Genomic DNA, 21290 nt, shown 5'->3' with positions numbered 1-21290 from the left:
CCAAGTAAAATTGGGAACAGGGCAGGAGAAAGAAGAAGAAGAATGTGTTTCTCAATACACTCCCTCGAAAACACACTCTTATCGCACTGTTTAGAGGCATGCAATAGACAATTTTCCACACTAGTGCAGGAAAAGGGTCCCCATAATGTTATTACATCTATTGTATCAGGCCGAACTTATTTTTTTGGAGTCAGTTTACTTAAACAGGATAGCAAGATGTAAAAACTTTGATTATCATTTTATATTAAAACACTGGTATAATTTTAATGATCATTTACTACTTTTGGTGATCATTTACTACTTTTGGGATAACAATGATTAATTTGGACTCATTTTGCTTAAATAGGATTGCAGAATTTAAAAACTTTGGTTATAATCTTACTTTAAATGGTGGTTTGATTTTGGTGATCATTTACTATTTTTGGCTTGCGCATGATTTATTTTGGAGTAATTTCACTTAAATAGGATAGCAAAGTGTTAAAACTTTGGTGATAGTTTTACATTAAAATGCGAGTTTCATTTTGGTGATCATTTACTATTTTTGTCTGCTATTTGTTACTATATCTGGTGATCAGTTAAACATAAGCCGTTTGCAAATATTTGGTGTACAGTACAGCAGATATGGGCTAGAAATATAATACAGAGGAGGACACAGAAATAAAAGAACAACAAATATATTTATGATTATTATATTTAAACGATCAATCATTACAATTATAAATTGATGATATGTACCTATCTATAATAAAATAATAAGCCTTTTCGAACGATTAGAAAATGACACCTACTTGATAACAATAATAATTGCGATAGCTAAGAAACAGTTTATCACTCGTTAAAACGCGAGCGAACTTCGAAAATACAATAATTTTAATTTAAGCATTCTGTTGTAAGACAAATTTGAAAAATAACGTGAAGATTCATTTGAAACAATTTAAAGATTTTTGTCGTATCGGTCTGAATGGTAGGTTCTACCATGGCTTGTCAAAAGCGATATACGTACGTAGTCAGAAACATATGGTGCTTTACGACGCTCAAAACTTTATCTGTCTTTCACTCCTCATCATTTCATGATGACATGAGACACGGATGGCCCTACCATCAGTGTCTCGATTAAAATTTTAACTTTCCACGTTATTTTTCAATGTTTGCCTTACACTTTTCTACCACAGATAAATTCTAAATAACAATAATAATCAAAATTACAATTCACCATCTATCTACGAGTGATTAACCCAACGATTAAATATTTAGAAATAGAATCACTGGAAAACTTATGTCACTGTAAAGTTCAGTGTACTAAATTTAATTCATTCCAAAATATTTCATAAAAATGTATAGAAAAAATACCAGTCAACTGCTCAAGTTTAAGTCCTGCTCAGCCCCCACAGTCAATGAAAACTTAATTCCATGCAAAATCATACTATTTTCGGTTCCATTGTGAAAGCATTAAAGATCAATTTCGTTCTGGCATATTTTGAAAGCTGAGGCCTGAGCGAAGTCTTGTTAAACTGAGCATGAATAATATAAAATGTTTACAGATCAGTGCTTAGGTAAATATAATTTCATTGAACGGTTTCATGAAACATTAGTCTACTCTTATTACAAGATGGGGTTTAATTAGTTGGAGTAAGTTTGTTATGTAAAACTTCAAAAAGAGTGCTTTTGCAATAGGAGGGCTAATGTCTCAAGTGGCAGATCTCTTTTTCAACCGTACCTAAAAAGTGTTTCAAAATAAGTCAATAAAAAAAAAAAACTATCACAGTAGACAGATCATTACATCAAATGTGCACATTTCTACTTTCAATAATTTCGATATAATTTATTGCACGTAAATACATTCATTGCTAATTTCAAGAGAATTTTAAGTCTAACACTATGTATTGACTAACGCTAAGTCACTAGATTTTTCAAAACTAATGAATATCTGTCGCAAAAGTTTATATCTAGGCTTCTGGAGCTCTATGTCTAGTGTATCTACATGTTTATACATAATTCTGTAATTATCTAATACATTTTAAAAGTAGGTAGGAAAATCTATTGATTCAGAAATACCTAATTATCTTTGGATTTCTCAGTTTAGGTATCCACTAGGTTTGAGCGTTGTTAAATTAAAGAAAAACAAAAGAGAAATTAAGTCAGGTACAGAATTCATTTAAAACAGATTTAGCAAGTTTTTGTTAACCTAAGTGAAAGCGTTTAATGTGCAACTACTATTAAAATGGCACATTCAAAGATACTTTTACGATTCATCAAGTAATATAAGAAACGGATCGACGACACCCATGACATATCGATTTCATGACAGAGCTGTTTGATCACAAAAGATTCCGACTCGATTAGATACGCGGTTTTAACATAAAAATGGTTTATAAACCCCTTTTAAAATATGATAGATTTAAAGCTATTTGATAGCGTGATAACAGTCTATTTGTAAGGTGAGATTATTTTTGGAAGGTATATAAACCAAATTATAGAAGTACCTACGGCATGCAAAAGTAATAATGCGTAAGAGCTATGTACACAAAAGTCTTCAGCAGAAGCAGCGCCTTCTAGCTTCACTCGTCATCATTGAGAAGATCTGTGCAAGATTTAGCTTTGGTTGATCTGAAAACAAGTTAAATGTTGAATTAATATACGACAACTTTTTTATGCCGACTTTAACATACTTGGGAAAGACTAGGCAGATGGCTGTGTTAATCGAAATAAAATTCATGTTACTTTACTTTCTTATGGCAAAGGAAAGAAAGTCCTATTCGAACTGGTGTTTTAGCTAGTTTTATTAAGTAGCAGTTATTCTGTTACCTATAGGGACGAAATATAATGAATGTCGCGTTATAAGTTCCGTTGCACATGAAAGTTAAACGTACAGAGCTAAAACTACTTACTGTGGGTTTTTGACTCGTCTGCAAACCCTGAGTTCTATGGGTCCACTGCGCACTGACTTGAATAGCGCCAGTGCTTCTACATGCGCGAGTTCATGGCATGCGTGTCCGTTCACTGCTAACACCTCATCTCCTGAAAACAATCACATGGGCATTTTAGAAGGGACTAATTTACCTTCAATCTTTTGCAAAACCATTTAAAATTAGATTTCGCACGACACATTGTCCGCGTATCCTTCACCTATACATTTTTTTTGTAAGAAATTTCTTCTCGAAGCAGGAAAATACGCTTCAAAGTCTTAAACATTCTTCCCAGTAAGTACATCCAGGTTTTTCCAAATGAACTGGAATGATTTAATTAATTCAACCACAATTGGTTGGGTGATATTCAACGTTTCAAACATTTTTCCTTAGTTCAAGAGGATGCATAATATGAAATGGGACACAACTTATTTGTTAACAGTGCCATTTAAAACCATGTTAAGCATAGGTACTAAAATTGTATTTATGTTGAAACTTAATCTTCATCATAAAGAATTATGAATAATGTTATTTATTACTGTGTACATACATATAGACGAAAAAACCAATTACTGTAATACCTACATAATATTTTATTTCATACTTTACAACTTTTGTTGTCATATAATGCTTTATTTAGAGCATTGCATTTATTGACGTTAATGTTCTATTGAAATTAATATGACATTGAAACAAATTAGTTGCTTTTTCCGAGTGGACGTGTAACTAGGGTTTAATTTAAATATAGGTACGACATTTATTACCTAATTGTTGCCGGTTTAAAGGTCAAAGTTTGAAACATTATTCCACAGAGTCCTTTGATAACACTTGAACTGAGAGCCGAGACGTGACAATATTGTAGGAATATGATAAATCATTATGCACATATAAACATTGGTATCATGTACTCACTGCTGTTCGGGTTACAATAGCCTAGCTAGTTGATACTAAACGCTTTGTTATTATGCCGTTTCGACGAACTACCACAACACGGCTTCCTATTCTTATCACATTGCATTCCTCGATGCTATTAAATTATCGCAGTTCGTTATTATTTATCAATTACATTTACGCGAAAACTGAAAAATAAACACTGTAGGTAATCAATTAAATGCACGAAACTTACCTGCTTTCAGTCTTCCATCATCAATAGCCTGTCCTTGTGGTAGGATGCTTTTGATGAATATGCCCAGTGGACCCCGTGGTGAGTCACGACCTCCCACGATGGTGAAGCCGAGCGGTTTCTTCCCATGGCCTTTCTCGAATGTTATAGTGTGGTAAGTATGCGTTGGCGCCCTTGGTCTCCGGGGTAAGGTACAGAAGTTTGCCGCGTTCGGCGTTTGTGGTTCACGTTCACTATCGTCTTTACATTTTGTCCGTTCAACACCGTCGGGCGTGTCGACGTTAACAACGTCCGCGGCACAACTGAGCGCTAGGGTGTCCTTGTTGGCGCCACCATAGCTTACGACTTGCCGGCGCAGCAGCTTGTTGTTCATGCTGCTGTAGCTCGCGTTCTGACCCTTGAGGAAGTGCGAGTGCGCCGCTGCCGCGCTGTCGGCTGACTCGTCCGCCGCTGATAGCGTTGTGTGATTACACGCCGACTCATCCTGCGACCGACGTCGGTCTATTTTGACGTCACATTTGTCTGCACGTTTTTCCTTCCCCAAAATAATTGCATTTTCGTAATCCACAGAACTTTCTCTCATTAATATTATATTCCTTTGGGATAGTTCTCTTTGCCTGGCGTCTGCTGGCTTATCTCGCTGCCTACAAATTACTATGTCAATTTCGGCGGCTCCAGATTTAAGAGCTTCTTTAGCTTCAGCCATGGTTAAATCGCGAAGTCTTCGACCATTTACATTGAGCAGTTCGTCTCCAATACGTAGGGTGCCTTCTCTGCAAAAAAAATAATAAAATGTTAAATACAATACAAATAAGGAACTTTAAGTGGTATCTAAAAAGTGCTACGTACTTCTCCGCTAATCCACCGGGTACTACATGTGCGACGAGATATCCCACATGACCTTCATCCGTTAGTTTGGTTTTGGCAATGAATATTCCGAGTTCATCTGAAGGATTGTTCCTAATAATCCTTACAACTTTAAACTCGTTTTGTGATTTCTCTTGCCTGCTACCTCTTGTAGGTCTCCTACATGGAGGAATAGGTGGAATGCCGCAATCCTGACTTGCGTCCCTTTGCCGCATTTTCTGTTTTTCGGTAAGCTGTAGAAATTGAGGTTCCTCGTAATCATTTTCTTTTTTTGGCATACGCCTAAGAATTTCCTTACGATCGAGTGATAAAGCTCTTTGGGTTTGTCTAGGCCTTGGTCTGGGACAATCTTTCCTCTCCCTGCTCATTCTACCCGATGTTCTCGCTTTCATGTAGCTTTGATCACCGGATACACTCCTACCATGACTAGGAAGAAGAGTGTTTGCCTGAGAAGCAGAACTTTCACAGCGAGATGATATCCTGTCACTGTCGAAAATAGAAGAGGCTGCCGATTCGTTAACAAGAATTCCTGAGTCTGCATCTTCGCAATCTTGAATTAAAACGTTTTCATCATCGCACGATATTTGATATACATCATCATGAAACACTGAATGACCTTTTTGGAACTCTTCTAAGCCAGGCAAAGCGCCATACGAAAAACTGCGTAGCTTAGCTTTTACTCCACCTCTTTTCTTTCGGCTTTTCACGGCACTGGTTGTTTTCAAAATATTATCATTACTAGCATTTACTTCCTCGTCGTGTTCACCCGCTTGCTTATAAAGCTTTGATAGAAATCTGTTAGTAGATGACTTCAGATATCTATCAGACATGGCTCTTAGTTTTGCCGATAGACAGGAACTAGGCCCCACCGAATCTTTTCCATCCTTAGTCTTAAGTTTATCAGTCTTTTTTTGAGTGTTGAGCGCGATTGGTGCATCATCGTATGCTTCATAGTCATCGTTAAAGATTTGATCACTAGATTTAGAAAGCTTAGCGCCAGCTTTGGGTATTGCATGATATCTATCACACTCTGAGCCGGAGCTGTAACATCGAGTGCCTCTGTTCGTAAAAGATTTGCCTTCTCTCCATTGACACTCAACAGGACTAGTCATACTTTTGACGAAAAAGACATCGTCATCATAGTTGGGCATTTTGACCCAGGGGTTATGATTTTCGAATTCAATATGAGTGTCAGCGTAATTGTGCGTATACCGACAATTAGTGACATCTTCTACGTGTCCGAAGCCACTGCAGTCACTTCCAGACGTTGATGCAGCGTCGTCTCCATGCCGCAGTGGACCGTTCGATTTGAAGCAAGATAGTTTAGTGTTCTTTACTTTGTCGAGCAACGGGTTTCGCTTTTCTCTACATACCATGTATTCTTTCTCCAGTGAACCTCCGCGGTTTTTGCGCGATGTATTATAACTTTCCTGCGGTGAAGCGGGGCCGTTTTGTAGAGATATGCGCCGACTAACTGGAGTCTCGGCAGCCCGGTGGCATCGATGTGGAGATTTTTCAACGATTATAATCTGATCGCTAAGATTGTAGAAGTTGGTTTCAACCGAGCTGCTGCTGCTTTTGCGATTGGGGTAGCGTACTGGAGATAAATCTGAAAAGATAAAATGTGTTGAATTAACATTTTAGAAAGTCAGTCACGAAGTTTCAGAATCTTGGATTGTAAATTGTATATCAATACGATTCTCACGGACGAATCTGATCTGAAGTTCGAACTTTCAAGTAAACAGCTACGGTAATACATATTCATGTTATCGAGGAGACTCTAGGGAAAGTTCCCTTTCCCTTAGACTCGGCAACTGGCTTTCCAGTGTTAAGTTAAAGTATCAAGTGACAGGAGACAACTAGACGTGTCAATTACGTACTGATTGCGTCAGTAATATGGCCCGTAAATACCGTCGGGCGTCCTAATGACGTCATTATCCAGGTATATTTTCCTTAAGGTAAAGCCAACATTCCTATTGAGATGAAATTCTAGCATTTCTCGCATCTATTCAAGTGTCAAGTAGTCACTTCCTATTTTCTCCTTTTCTTTGGTATCTATTGCATACTCATGAGGCATTTGCGTGATTACGTAAGGCATAGGCTGTTGCCTATTAATTAACAATGACAAATCGTGCTATTCGTAAATAGTGGGTGCATGCGCTCACAGTTAGTCCGAATTTGAATACAAATGAATTGAACAAATTACCTTATAAGCTAATTAGTATATCATTCACAGACACATTAATGACGTTTTATTAGAGGATAGAGCGAATTGAAATTAATTTAGATAATCATGATTACGTATTTGAAACTTTATCCTTCGTGTTATAATGTATGCGTAAGTACATAGAAACATACTATTGGAAATGTATTTATTTTCTGATTAATTATTATAAATGGTATTGAAATAATAGGTATGTACCTACACGATGAAGTGTGCATTTTGTAGCATTGTATTAAATTCAAGATTATCTCAGAACATAATAAATACAGAACTGTTAAAGTGTATATTGAGAAGTCGCTGCATGTTGATGAAGAGGAAAATTTCTGTACCGGCACGATTCTTATGAGTTGGAAATATGTACCATATTGTTTAGGCTATGCACCGACTTCTGTAGACACAAATATAGCATCATCAATCTATTTTAACGCGTAACTTTGGCGTACACCACCAACTTGCTATACCTATGTATAATTTCCTTATATTAAATAATTTGTTATTATGATGCACGAGTAATTTGCAAATAACTTAATAAGTCTGAAATATATTTATTGTTTACTGACTCAGCGACCTCTTCGACTGGCGCAGATAATGGAGGAAAAGCAGACATTGGATGACTAAACGGTACTTTAAATAGTTCCCTAAGATAATATCATTAAGCTACATTTACTCGGTCAGGAGGAAATAAGACAATTTGTAGGACAAAGATTTTAGATATCGTGGGTGGAAACAATGACAACTATAAAATTAGCCCACACAATGCAAGATGCAACTCTCACAGCGTGGGTGCGTTTTATGCACTTTTAAACACCCTTTATGCAGTTTAATGTGTTTTGTATAGGCTTTCGTGGGCAACGATGTTAAGTCGAATGATTTTATTAAATTGATTCGTACTGATAGGTAGGTAATGAATGTCACAGAATTTCATTGGATGATTCAACGATCCTTTTAGATTTTAAAATACTGCAGAGTTAATATTAATTGTTTACCAAAAATTTATCGCCCTTGTATCGTAGTAACTATTTAGTAATCTTTGCTATTCTGTTCTTAGATGGGTATAGTAGAAGAAGCAAATACATAATTGCTAATTACATAATAAGTAATTGTGTAGGCACTATAGGTAAGTACCTATACGAAATGGGAAAGTTAAAACCACAATTGTCGAAGTCCATACTGTCTCTGTTAAAACCATAGATTTCGATATCTTTGCTATTGAAAGTGATGTAACAGTAGAACATAATCGAAACCGCGGAAATTACAAATGTCACTGACCTTGGCTACATTTCCTTGCGTTTCCGATCATAAATGTCTAGCCATTTCGTAATATTTATTTTAAAGAGAAAACGTGGGTAGGACGCAAATTGTCATTTGCTTTTTCAACTATTGGCCGTTTCAACATTCAGTTTTATAATGTTTTAGCGCATTTAGTGTTAACGTGTGAATTTAACTTGGCAGTATGATAATATCGTACTGTGATTATGTGCCTTTCTTATGTGTGTAAATATCGATTGTGAAGCTAAGCTATAATGAGTTTGTGATGAATGTGTTTTGTGATGAGTTTCAGACATACATATTTTATAGCAAAGACATTGAGAATTGTATCGCGCCGAATTATACCTATCTTTACTTGTTACGGTTTTCCTTTGTTTTTGAAGAGATCGACACTTTATCCCCTTTATAGGCTACTGCTTGACCTCGTTTATCCTTATTATCATAGGTACTTGATCGAGGAGAGGCTACAGATTTTTAATACTTACGCTTCAAAATTGCGATAATTAATGGATTTTATAGCGATAACATAAATTGGTTTAAGGAATCGATTAGAACTTAAATGTTAAAAATGTTACAAATTCCGCGAATTGATATTTTGCGACTTCCTCTATTGAAACAGGTATCCTGCTCGGTCCTCCTTTGCCGATTAAAAAAAAATCCAAAATGGTTATATGTAATTGAATATCTTTTTAACTCTAAGTAATAAGATTTTCCTATAAGTATCGAAGCGTATCATTTGAACAAATTGGTCGTCTTACCGATCCTCGAGCGGCGTGTTGGCCGAGGTTCGTCGGACGTGACGGCTAGTAGCCGCGGCGGCTCGCCCTTCTTGAACCACCGCATTTTCAACTGTCACTCCATTATAGTGGCACTGCAACAAGGAATATTAGATTATGTAACCTGGATATTGTGGCCAAGTCGAAAGTGCTCCAATAAAAGTTGCTTGGAGCTATAACTTTGCGATAAAAGCTGAGCTTCTAGCTAGGGTAGGAGGCGCTTTTAAGACTTATGTCGGTCACACGCAGCCGTAAGAGTGTGTATCGTAAAGATAGTATCCAATTACTGTAATGTAAAGTGGTAATTATACCAATCAGCTAATGACACCCCTCTTGCGTCGGTTTAAAGATATCAATCGATTAGTAATTATAATTATGTAAAGAAATCATTTGAATACAGGCGATAATAACAAGAAAGCCTATAAGTACTTTATATTGAAGTTCCCCAACAAACAGCAAGTATGCAACTATCCTATAGGTGGCCAAAGTTTAGTGAAACTTGAGCCAACGCAAACAGCCTGAAGTTTGTATAGAACTGTTCATTTGTCAACGAGAAGATGTCGCAATTCCAAACTCAAGTATCTACCTACCTGTCTGTATTATAAGTGGTATACCATTGACCACTTCAAAGTTATTAAGTCCAGACAGGTTTCTCAACTTGTCCGTCTCCTTTTACGATGCTATTTGCACATACCTACCTATTTCTGCAAGTACCTACAAGTGAATGCTTGCATAAGTGTAAAAATCTAATGTTAATTAATTTACGAAGGTTACTTCAAGTTGTCATTGATGGACAAAGATATTTAGGACTTAGGTGTTACTATTTTTATGGCATTACGTTGCATTCATAGTAAATTACGTTTGTGCGCCAAATCTGGAAGCTTTTTTTTATTTTTGCGATTATACACATTAAAACGATGTAGTTTGGAGTTTAAAGCCTCCAAAATTCTTTCCTGTCGAGGTCGTACACTCAATTTGAGCAGGTTCATAACCAGTTTCTTAATACTAATTTTGCGAGTTTACGTATCCACAAAACATTGTCCTTTGACCTCTTACATTACAGTCACTACAAAACATCTGCGTGGCGGCATTTAGACATTCGCATACTTACCACCCTCTAATTAAGTTCTATTAATCCTTGTATTTTTGGAGAATAGAGTTTGCACACTATTTTAATAATGAACTTTTCCCTGTGGTCCCACCTGCGCCCAAGAGAACTATTTACCCACTAAAATAATGTTCCTTCTCAGGCTCCTATCTGTGTCTGTGTAGCAAATTTTGGCGTGCAATCCCGACAGACAGACAGTTACTAGCTTAGCATATAATGTTAGTAAGGATAAGATAACGTGTTATTTTTCTTTCCTAGGAGACAAAAACTGCTAACTACTCTAACACGAACAGATCACAGCTCGTCAGCATCACATTACATGTTCCGAGCAACACATAGCATTCACAGATCATTACATTATCTCACACATCCATCAGCGCAGTCATAACATAGTTACCGATTGGTTACGTCGCCGCGACAAGGCATCCATCAACAAATAATATCGTAAGAATCGAAACCAAACTCGATTTAATAATCACGTAACGTCTAACCTTGCTAGTGGCAGCTGCGCCAGAGTTGTGTAACAAATCGTTTTTTTTTTTGCAGCAGCACTCGGTACTTCAACCGGGTGTCATAATTTCTCAATGCCTATCGATTAGTGTAATTGAAAAGGTTAGGGGCAGTTTAATTAGTTAATTTATAATGATACCACTCAATGTTCGATTTATTTCGGGAAAAGTGGCACTGCACGGATAACCTTCTGATCTTGAGCGTAGCGAGATAAATGGGTAATGATTTATTGCGGGTATAATTAGTTGGAAGTAGGTCGAGCCAGTGTCAATTTTGTACGTCGTATAAATGCATAACGATAAATAATAATAAATATGCAAATGAATGAAAATGAAGCATAATACCGTATTTTATTAACATAAAAGTGCATGCAGTTTCTGAGTTGACGGATGATGACATGTACGTGTAACAAGACACAGACACTCATGCTTACCTACATAAAGAGGAAATATCAGTGTTAAACACAAAACCATAAGTTTAAAATTATAGGGAACTTGTTGACTGATAGACAACATTTACGAACACAATACACACATCGATAAACAAAGACTGACAGATATAAACCACAATAATGACCCAACAGAGGAAAATTGCTTAACTAGAAGTCCACAATGCGTCATTTCAGTCCAAAGTACCACATTTTATATTCGATAAGGTACTCTTACTGGTAACGACGTCTTTGCAACGTTTCCGCATACAAATTATGCAGGAAGTAAGCAAAGGAACTGTGGAGAATATCGACTCATTACTAATATAGTCAGAAGAATTATTTGTTTCACATAATGAACAGTAGGTATCGGCAGCTCGAATTTACATAATTGTCACGCCTGAGAACTCTTCAGAGGTGTATTTAATGTGATGATGACTGGTGTTCGATTTCATTTGATATAGGAGCAACCATTTATGGATAAGTGCTTAGTAGGAATGTAATCAATAACATTTGGCGTTTCAAATTTGGTAATGGCATCTATGTAGGTATGTATGCCTCTTCAGTTATTGAATATCATCTGTAGAGATAAACCTTTTATTTTTACGTACTTACGTAGCTATAAATAAGAAGCTATCAAACGAGGATTTATGTTCAAACTGAACTTAGAACAATCCTTACACTGAAGGAGATTTTAAAATAAATCCTGAAGTAAGAGATACTTTATAAAAGTTGGATCCATCGAACTTAGTAAATTCACTTGGAAGAAGTTTCCATTACACAGAACAAATTGATCTTCTAGTTAATCCTTTGGAAACTCTCAGTCTACCAAAACATCTTTAATTGATTAGAAAATTCAATTTTCCTAAACCAACATCTGATATTGAGAGAAAATTGTAGATGGTACTTAGAGCCCGACCTACCTCACTAGGACGCCAATCGCGACGTCGCCGGCTACCTATCCAAACAGTTAGTATTGTAATGTATGGAACCTTAGAGCCCTGCCTCATTAGGACGCCAATGGCGACGTCGCCGGCTACGTATCCAAGCAGTTAGTAATGAAATGTATGGAACCTAAGAGCTCTGCCGCACTAGGACGCCATGGCGACGTCGCCAGCGGCACAGGTCTGGCTACTTATGGCATCCAAATGTCGCCAAGTCGAGTGGCCATGGCGTCTCGACAGTCAATTGTTTACATCGTCGCTGAAGAAATTGCACGCACATTGGCGACTGTGTGAGGGAGGTGCGCTTTACCGTGTACATTATAGTGGCAACTGTGGCCACGTCGCCAAGCTGCTACGGTAGCCATAAGCCACGTAGGGAACTGTAGCTCGTGGCCACGCCACCAATTTGGCAACGTTGCCAGACCGTCGCCAAGTGAGTTAGGTTCCATACATTTCAATACTAACTATTTGGATACGTAGCCGGCGACGTCGCCATTGGCGTCCTAATGAGGCAGAGCTCTTACTCACTTGGCGACGGTTTGGCAACGTCGCCAAATTGGAGGCGTGGCCACGAGCTACAGTTCCCTACGTGGATTCTGGCTACTGTGGCAGCTTAGCGACGTTGCCATGGTTGCCACTATAATGTTCACGGTAAAGCGCACCTCCCCCACTCAGTCGCCAGTGTAGTCGCCAGTCAGCCGTCATTTTGTGTCGCTCACTCGAAATATAGTACTTATTTGATTTAAATAACCGACTGTCGAGACGCCATGGCCACTCGAATTGGCGACCTTTGGCTGCCATAGGTAGCCAGACTTGCGCCGCTGGCGACGTCGCCATGGCGTCCTAGTGAGGCAGGGCTCTTAGACTAAACCATAGTCAAATATATTCTCAACATCTGTGTTTGTAAGTAATCAAGAAGATAGATGAATAAGAGGAATTTCTTATTATTTTATACGCATTATAATGAGATCTAAAATTACAGTTACAAAAGGTAAAAAGAAAAGTGGAGATTCCGGCGTAATCATTACATGAAGAAGAACAATGGAGTCCATACGATACTCGTTATTATCGGTATTACGGAATTGTACGCCGCGGAACTTTCCCATCTAACTTTGTAATAAGGTTATGCAAGCAAGACTAACATTTCATTGCAAGTTCAATCAAACCCATGGTTCTTTGAAGTAAAAATATAGTAGCTATCGGTAGTAATCCACTTAAGTGCAATCATATTTTCTTTGCTCGTGCAGCAAATGCCAATAATTTAAGTCTATCGTTTAAAAAAGTAGTTCAAGTACATAATCTCATAGATAGTTAACGTCACGCAAATGATCCGTAACGGAAAAGTCTCATAGGCAACACAAGTTACCCGTGCCAAAGTCGTTATTGGAAACTAAACTCAGCAGATAAAGTTACGACTTTATTGAATGCAATGATAAGATTTGTAATTTCCTTTACATTTCCGTTTGTATGAATGCCACGTTTGAAACTTACCCACGATACATTTGAGGCACGGAGTCACACGGATAGTTTTGAAAATTTGCGCCTGGTTATAATTACTTCGGTCACACGAAAAACACGTTTTTACATTACCAGTCGTAAAACGTATATGAATCATCAATGGTACACTGTTTACCTGCGCAATGAAGGTGATGTAAGCCAGGATGACATTTTGGTTCGTACCTTACAAGAAATGACGTCACAGTCTACCAACCAAGCGAAAAGTCACGTAATTGCTTATCGACGAATGTTTTCGTAAACTTGATCTTGAATTTGCAAAGAAGTTGCTACAAACATTTATTTGATTACGCTAACTTATGTTGACAGAATTGAAACATCCAATAACGTTCACACGCTTGATTTGTGTTAAAAGGCTTGGAATTTCGCTTCGGCGGTGTTCCTTCAAATATTTGATTCTAGAACACGTCCAGTTTCCACCAGACAGTTTTTTTCAACAGTTTTACACCAGCGAACAGCCGTGGCTAACTAACGTAGAAAAACTAAACTAGATTAACCAGACCATAGGAAGCAAGGACGTTTCCAGTTACAGTCAGCAAATTAAATCGTGTCCAATCGATAGCCATTCGCTTTCTCCCCTATCGCACGGGAACGAATAGCGTCAGTAATTAGCAAACGATGTTTACTGAAGGTCCCATATTTTTATAGCTTCGTGTTTTCCTGTTTTTCTAAAAGAGGGGATGAACATGTCGACTCGAGAAAATGTGTCATTAGCACAGTTTCTACGACACGTCTCAACTCTCCAGGACATCACTCAGGATCCGATCGTGCGTGACAAATGTGTTCGGATATTTCGTTTTTACTAGCAAACGCTGTAAAAACTGTAAACAGTTAAGCATACCATTGTGTTTTTATCTTAGATCTGATCGTAAATTGAATGTTTACCTAGTTTATTTTCTACTGGATTTGTTAGGAAAAGTTGTTTCATTAAGTAGCATCACAGAGAGATTAGTGAGAGTCTATTTACGAATGGTAATACCTGGAACTGTTTTCATCAGATACAATCGCTCTACAGTAGATTGAGCCTGTCAACGATCTTTCATTTTGTTTTTGATCTTTATCTTTTAATTTGTTTCTTTTCATCGTCGGTGGTCTTTACAGTTTATCTTTCACCACTGTTTGTTACGCTGACGTCTATTTTTGGTTGGATTCTGGGTTAGAATGTTTTTTCCTCGTATTAGGATGGTTTTTAGTCCACCTTCTTAAGTAGGTACATACCTTTCTACTAAGCCCGTAGGGTAAACATAATTAGAAGCTTACTATACAGTTCATCAAAAAGATAAGTTCTTTGCTTCAGGATTGTATAATTTCAAGGTATTACTGCGAACTCTTGGTATTATGTTTGCGTGTTTATTATCCTTCATTTGTTAGTGTTTAAGTTTATGAGTATTGACTGTCATCTCGAACGTGGCGTGGGCAGCCCGCAAATACTTGTAACATAATAAACCCGTATGATGTTAACGCGGTTAAAGTGTTGCTACACGGGTAAAAGAATGCGTACATACCTAAGTGTATTATTTTTGAAGCAGTTTGTTGGGAAATAAAGAAAGTGCCCTTCATACCACACCATAATTTTTGGGTTAGGTTTGGCACCATAATTATCGTTTAGCATCGAAATAATTCTACATGGACTTCGTATGTAATACTTTAATTAATATTCCTAAACACGGAATCATGACGAGAAGGTTCGCTATAAAACATAAGGTATTTCAAACTAAGACATTTTATTGCTGTTATATGTCGGTGATCATTTCAGCAGAGCATTTATAATAGCTCCGTGTGAGCCCGAACGTTTTTAAACGGTCGTAAAGGTTAGATAATGTTGGAATATTAAATCCTTGTTCCACGAATTCCTTGGAAATTAACAACTTTAATGGGAGATTAACTATATTAAACAGTGATAAATCTTTTGTCCGGTCTATTAAAGACTTTCCGACGCGTTAGGACACAATAAAAATGTCGATATGTGCAATAAAACTATTCCTAGAAATAAGTATTTATGTTCTTAGGTAACACTGACTTCCTAATCACATTCTTTCTAACACTTGCTGCATATAAACGATAATAGTCTTTATTTTCTTTAGAAGCCTGTTTATGGTGTTATCCTTTTAAGCTGCCTTGGAGATATTTGAATTTAAATGGGGGTACTGAGCGGGCCCACTGTGATATTAAAACGCACCCGTTCTTTATTTCTGTAGGGACCTTTTATATTTAAAAGGAACAAGGAGCAAGAATATCTGGTGTCCTTTTTTAAAGAAAAACTGGTTGTCTTGTACAACTTGTCATAAAAAGCAACTGATTCCTAAGAAACATTTTCAGTAGTAAGTTTTCACGCAATTCACGCTGAACGAATTTCTAAGTTACACAAAAAGCAATCGTCCTGTAAATGGCGTATCAACAACTTTTTTGCTGAAATAAGGGAATACTATTTCCCCGACAATAAGCGAGCACAAGCGAAGAGAATCGAAACAAAAAAGAATTGTGTTTAGTGAATTGTACGATAAAAGACTGAATGCTACTAAGTATTTTCCTTCATTAAACGAACGTTCATATGTACTTACTATGTGCTTGTATCGGCAATTTCAGCGTTAATTTTACGGCCAAAGTTCGTTAATGTGCCAATTCAGGATTCCAGTAATTACTTAGGAAACTTTAAATTTATTACAACAGACTGCAACATACTCAGTAGTTAAGTAGGTAAGTACATAATAATATGTATTTAGAAGACGGTATATTAAACCGATTAGGTAGAGACAAAGCACTTTATTTAGACACAGATTTATTAAGGGCAATGTCACTTATAATCTAGAGTCTCCAATTAATAAGCCTGGTAATAAATAAATCCTAAGTGAATATTTATTTCTTACGGCTTTGTTCAAAATTTCAAATTTTTCTTAAGTCCACATTTACTAAATAAATATGTATACCAGTGGCCTTGTCTAATCAGAGCTGTTGTTCAAACCAAACACCATTAACTATGATTAATTAATAATTAGGAATTCAAACTGAAGCGATTGCAGCTATAAAATAAAATGGTAATTGACATCAAATAATTTAAAGTCTATTCAGCAGTTTTGTTTGTAACATAAATGTGTAACAGATTATCTGAAGGAAGTCACGTAATCAGGTAAAGTTAATTCAAGATCCAAACCGACCTACATCCGAGCTATTCGAAGAAACATACTATAAATGACTGCTAATGGACTTCTTACTTAGAAACAACAAAAACTTTCGTCTACTGTTTTTACGACGAAACTGTTCTTTATGTGGAACAAGAAAATCTTACTTTAATATATTTACTTATTCTTATAACTAATTCCATATTCCTTTATCTGAACAACACAACATGACAATGCGACATTTTGTTCAGAATATTCCGTATCCAGGACAGTGGACTAAAACAAGGAATAATGAACACAACACATTTATCCGAAGCATTATCTTTCCTATCCATTTCGCCCCATCCTTCTCGCGACGAACGAACGTTAGGCTACAGTTTCATCTATATGGAAATAACAATACATTTAATGTGGAAGGATATGAGTCCATTCATATACATATTTGGCATGATATCAAGTGTTTTAGTACGGAACAATACACGCGTTTTGTCCAGACAGTGAGCTTCATGGGTCAATGGATATGTGTCTAAGGTTTTATTGCCGTGTGGGTAGGCAGACAGAAAAGTTTTATTATACGTCTAACATAAAAAAGCTGCCTTTTCGTTTTATGTGTATAGTAAGTTCAACTCAGTCGTGCGCGCGGCCTTATGTGTGGGTAACCCTTGTACATATACAGTGACTTTGTGTGCGTGACAAGAGGTACAGTCGGGTACAAATACAGTTATCTAGGGGTTGCATACGGGTGTTTAAAGAAAAACAGTTATTACGTAATTTAATGTTTATTTATTTATAATGATTCTAAATCGCTACTTAAAAAATCAAATGATGAATTTTCGGATTCGCTACTCTCCAAGGTGAATTATAAATTCTGACTCCATGTCAAAATGTCTATAGCATTCTTCTTTTTTCTTACATGTCGACAAGTATTACCCAACATCCTTTCATCAATTTGACTTATACGTTCATTTACGAGTTTCATTATTTCCGTCTTATTTTGGTCGACATTATGCGAAGCAATATAATTTTTTTTAATTCCCCACACATTTTGTTTACATTATTATATTTATTGTCTGCGTACCTTGAGCTAGAAAATATGTAAGGAGTATTTAAATCATCTTAGATATTTCACCTCATTTATTTCTTAGATACTGTCAATGTAAATTTGAAAAGACGAAAATAATGAAAAACTATATTTAATAATAAAAAGCTTTGAATGTTGTTTCTCCTTAATAACTAGTATTTTCGTAAGCGACTGTACTCATAACAAAAAGCGATAAGAACACGTCATCCTCGGACGACGTCACTGTCACACGAATGAAAGTTGTATATTTACAAGCCGACGCACACATAGGGCCGCGCGCAAATCTGAGTTGAACTATCTATAAAAAGTTAGAATCTTGATGGTCTTTGACAAGGTCCCTTTCACCTTTATCAGCCATATTAAAATTAACAATGTCAATTTCCAACATCATTTTATTATCTCTAAACAAATTCCTATCGCATAGATTGGGATGTAAAGCAATAAACATTCTCCAGTAGGAGGCAAATTAAATCTCGGGGTACACTCGGATTCCTTATCTAAATAGCACTTACGTCATAAAACACTATTGGTATCTATTCAAGCCCCGGCCGATTGTAAGTGAGATCCTAATTAGAGGCGCGTTGGATTCCCGCCATGTTGTTGAGCCAAGATATTGCCGTCTTAATGAAAGGACGTCTTGCCCTCACATAAAATGGAGAACTTCACTTCCAAAGAAATTTTTCGCAACGCGTTTGAAAGGAGAATTAATAAACTTTTAGAAAGAAGACGTGATGATGTTGCATGTGAACTAATTAGTATGTTATTTTTGCGATATTTGTATTAAATCGTGTACAGAAATTACTGTTATTGATTAGTTATTCGTGCAGCTATCCGACAGTGATATAATGAGTATTTTACTAATGGCATTTCTTTTTTTAAACAATTGTAATTTTGAAACGATTACATAAGACTAAGTTTCAAATTAATCTACCGATTTCCCCTAATTTCGTTGGATCTTGCTGCGAACAATTGGCTTATTTTAAAGATATCAATAATGTTTTACTCAAATTTTAGTACGCATAAAAGTAGGCTGAAAGAGCATAACGATCTTACTTTTTCCATAGTGACCTAAGCGAAGGTCGTGTGAAATGTTCAGTAGGTATAATTTTGAACACAAACTTTGACAATTCCGCTGTTAATTTTCTTGGAATTTAGCTCGGTCTAGAATTCTAGATAACTGTGAGTGTTATTCAAACAAAATAAAACTTTGTCTTTAGTCGAGAAAGGTAGGAAAAGTCACTTAGTTCACATAATTATTTCAAGGCATGTGCGAATTGTACTAACTAATGTTAAACTTTCATTGACACGATGCGTTAAAGGTACTTTACATTCAAAGAAAACTATTGATTATTCAGGGTTTGGTACCGATGGCAATCGAAAGGTTTCGAGTGAAAATTTCCTTATGAAGACGTGTATCACGTACCTGATCAATATTGAGGTCGCGATCACAGAGTTAGTATTTGAATACAAACGCTTCTTTACGGATGTGAAGATTCCGGACTGACAGAAACCACAAAGGAACTCACAAAAATTTGATTGAACGTTCATCAAAGTTTGCGATTGCTTGGGAAATTCGATTATTAAACGATTTTTGGCTTTAAGAAAATTGATCAGAAAATATTGGAAATTCTTTCACAGGATGATAAGAAAAAACAAAGTAATATCAGTTGGTTGTTTTACCCGATATTGGTTAGAGATAAGATGAACAAACATTTCTATTATTACAAAGATAATATGGAGATCGAAATAAATTTGTAGTTGAGCCAGCAATATAATCTATGCAAACAGAAAACGAATGTGTTTGCACTGCACTATAGAGGGCGGTGTGTCACATCAATTGTATCGATATCGATAACGACTCGATATCGCATGACCTATTTTTTACAAGGTTACACCATGTTTGTTTTTTGATAAATATTTAAAAGGTTATGTACACATGATTAAATATTTCTATTTATCTGTAAATCTTTCTATGTCGCATGTTGTGTCATGGCAAACACCAACAACGTGACTATTTTTTCTTACGATGCACTTTCAATTAAATAAATTAGGGCGCTGCAACGAAAGCAATGAATATTTACCTCGTAAATATAATAAATATAACCTAGCTTTAAAAACTAAATACAAAGTTACATTGCGCAAAGAAAATGTTGAGAATATGCAGGTCGCATGCCCCTTTAGGTCGAAAACTCCAAGACGCATGGAAATCAATGCTAAATGCGTACTCATACATGTTTACGGTTTTTTGGTGTCACTTACCAGCTTATTCTCGGTACGAACACATTCGTTTACTCGCTTAATGGTGACTTGGCGACACAAACAGGATTATAACAAGAGCTATTATTTTAAAGATAACATTTTTTGTAGTATTGTGTTCCGTATATTTGTGTATTATTAGGAAACAAAACAATAGCCGATGTTGTCGTCTTTTCATTTTCAATAGAAGGAATTACAGCATTCACTTTTAGATAATACGAATAAAACTGGCATAAATAAAACAAGAAACTATCAAAACAATAGTCAAGTTTGTCTTCAATTCCTAATTGAATTAAACCAACAATAGTAGGTAAAAACATGGAATCCAATTAAAACAACGCTCGTAATTCTACTTAATCATCTCATAATTATGGTTGTAATGATTGTCTTACTATGAGTCAGTTGGAGGTCAAGGCGCGTCATTCCGACGTGTTAGAGATCGCTAAGATTAGCTGTGACGCATTCGAGGATAGGCCGGTCACTACCCTCAATGGAAATAGCGTATTCTACCTCTTTACGCATAAAGCTGCTATGCGGTAAACGGACGGCTGTGACAAAAAAGGCGTTTTAAAAGGATAAGGTAAAGTACAAGGGTTTGTTTTTACGTTGAAATCGGTCGCCCTTTTCCCGACGATTGTGAGTTGTTTTTGTTTTTTTCTTGTTGACTGAATATAACACAATGAAAAGCGACGCGTACAATGGATAAATGTTACCAACTTACTTGAAAACAGCTTATATTTTTCGCCAGAACATTGATCTAATAAATCTAATAAGACGTCAATAAAAAATCTGTACCACCCTCATAAAATGCCACCATATGGAATTTCGACAAAGCCGCAATCGTTCCAATCTCTAAGAGGTTCCTTCCCCACTTTATAAACGGCTATTTTACGTCGGCACAGTTGGCTGCACTCTTCAAAGCTGAACCGGCTTAGGCTTTCACGCGGCGGAACATTTCCTTTTCCTTTTCTTACTCCAACATCGCGGGGGCAATTCTATTGAGTGTCGGGACGCACATTGTGGCTTTACTTCAATGAACTGCACTCTACCAGTCAATAAAGTTGGGGCGAGCGCAGAAACACTCGGCCTTCCTATAAATACGACTGTCTCTAACTGTTTTTCAATTTAGTTCAGCGCTGTACAAAAGAACAATCTGCACGCCTGT

The 21290-nt window shown here is 36.6% G+C and overlaps 1 protein-coding gene across 2 annotated transcripts in view; it reads right to left on the bottom strand.

The window, feature by feature from the left end:
• Positions 1–673: 673 nt before the first annotated feature.
• LOC110375837 (uncharacterized) overlaps positions 674–21290 on the bottom strand; it is a 45621-nt gene continuing 25004 nt past the window's right edge. For both annotated transcript variants that reach the window (XM_021334110.3, XM_021334112.3), the window contains exons 2-6: positions 9148–9260; positions 4879–6505; positions 4033–4802; positions 2889–3018; positions 674–2607 (exon numbers count right to left, since the gene is read on the bottom strand). In XM_021334110.3, the coding sequence (XP_021189785.3) occupies positions 2559–2607; positions 2889–3018; positions 4033–4802; positions 4879–6505; positions 9148–9232 (2661 nt within the window). In that variant the 5' untranslated portion in view covers positions 9233–9260 and the 3' untranslated portion in view covers positions 674–2558. The remainder of the gene's footprint in view (positions 2608–2888; positions 3019–4032; positions 4803–4878; positions 6506–9147; positions 9261–21290) is intronic.

Source organism: Helicoverpa armigera, chromosome 3, assembly GCF_030705265.1.
Source record: "Helicoverpa armigera isolate CAAS_96S chromosome 3, ASM3070526v1, whole genome shotgun sequence".
NCBI lineage: Eukaryota > Metazoa > Arthropoda > Insecta > Lepidoptera > Noctuidae > Helicoverpa > Helicoverpa armigera.
The sequence above is the reverse complement of the archived record's forward strand: the minus strand, read 5'-3'. Positions and strand labels throughout refer to the sequence as shown.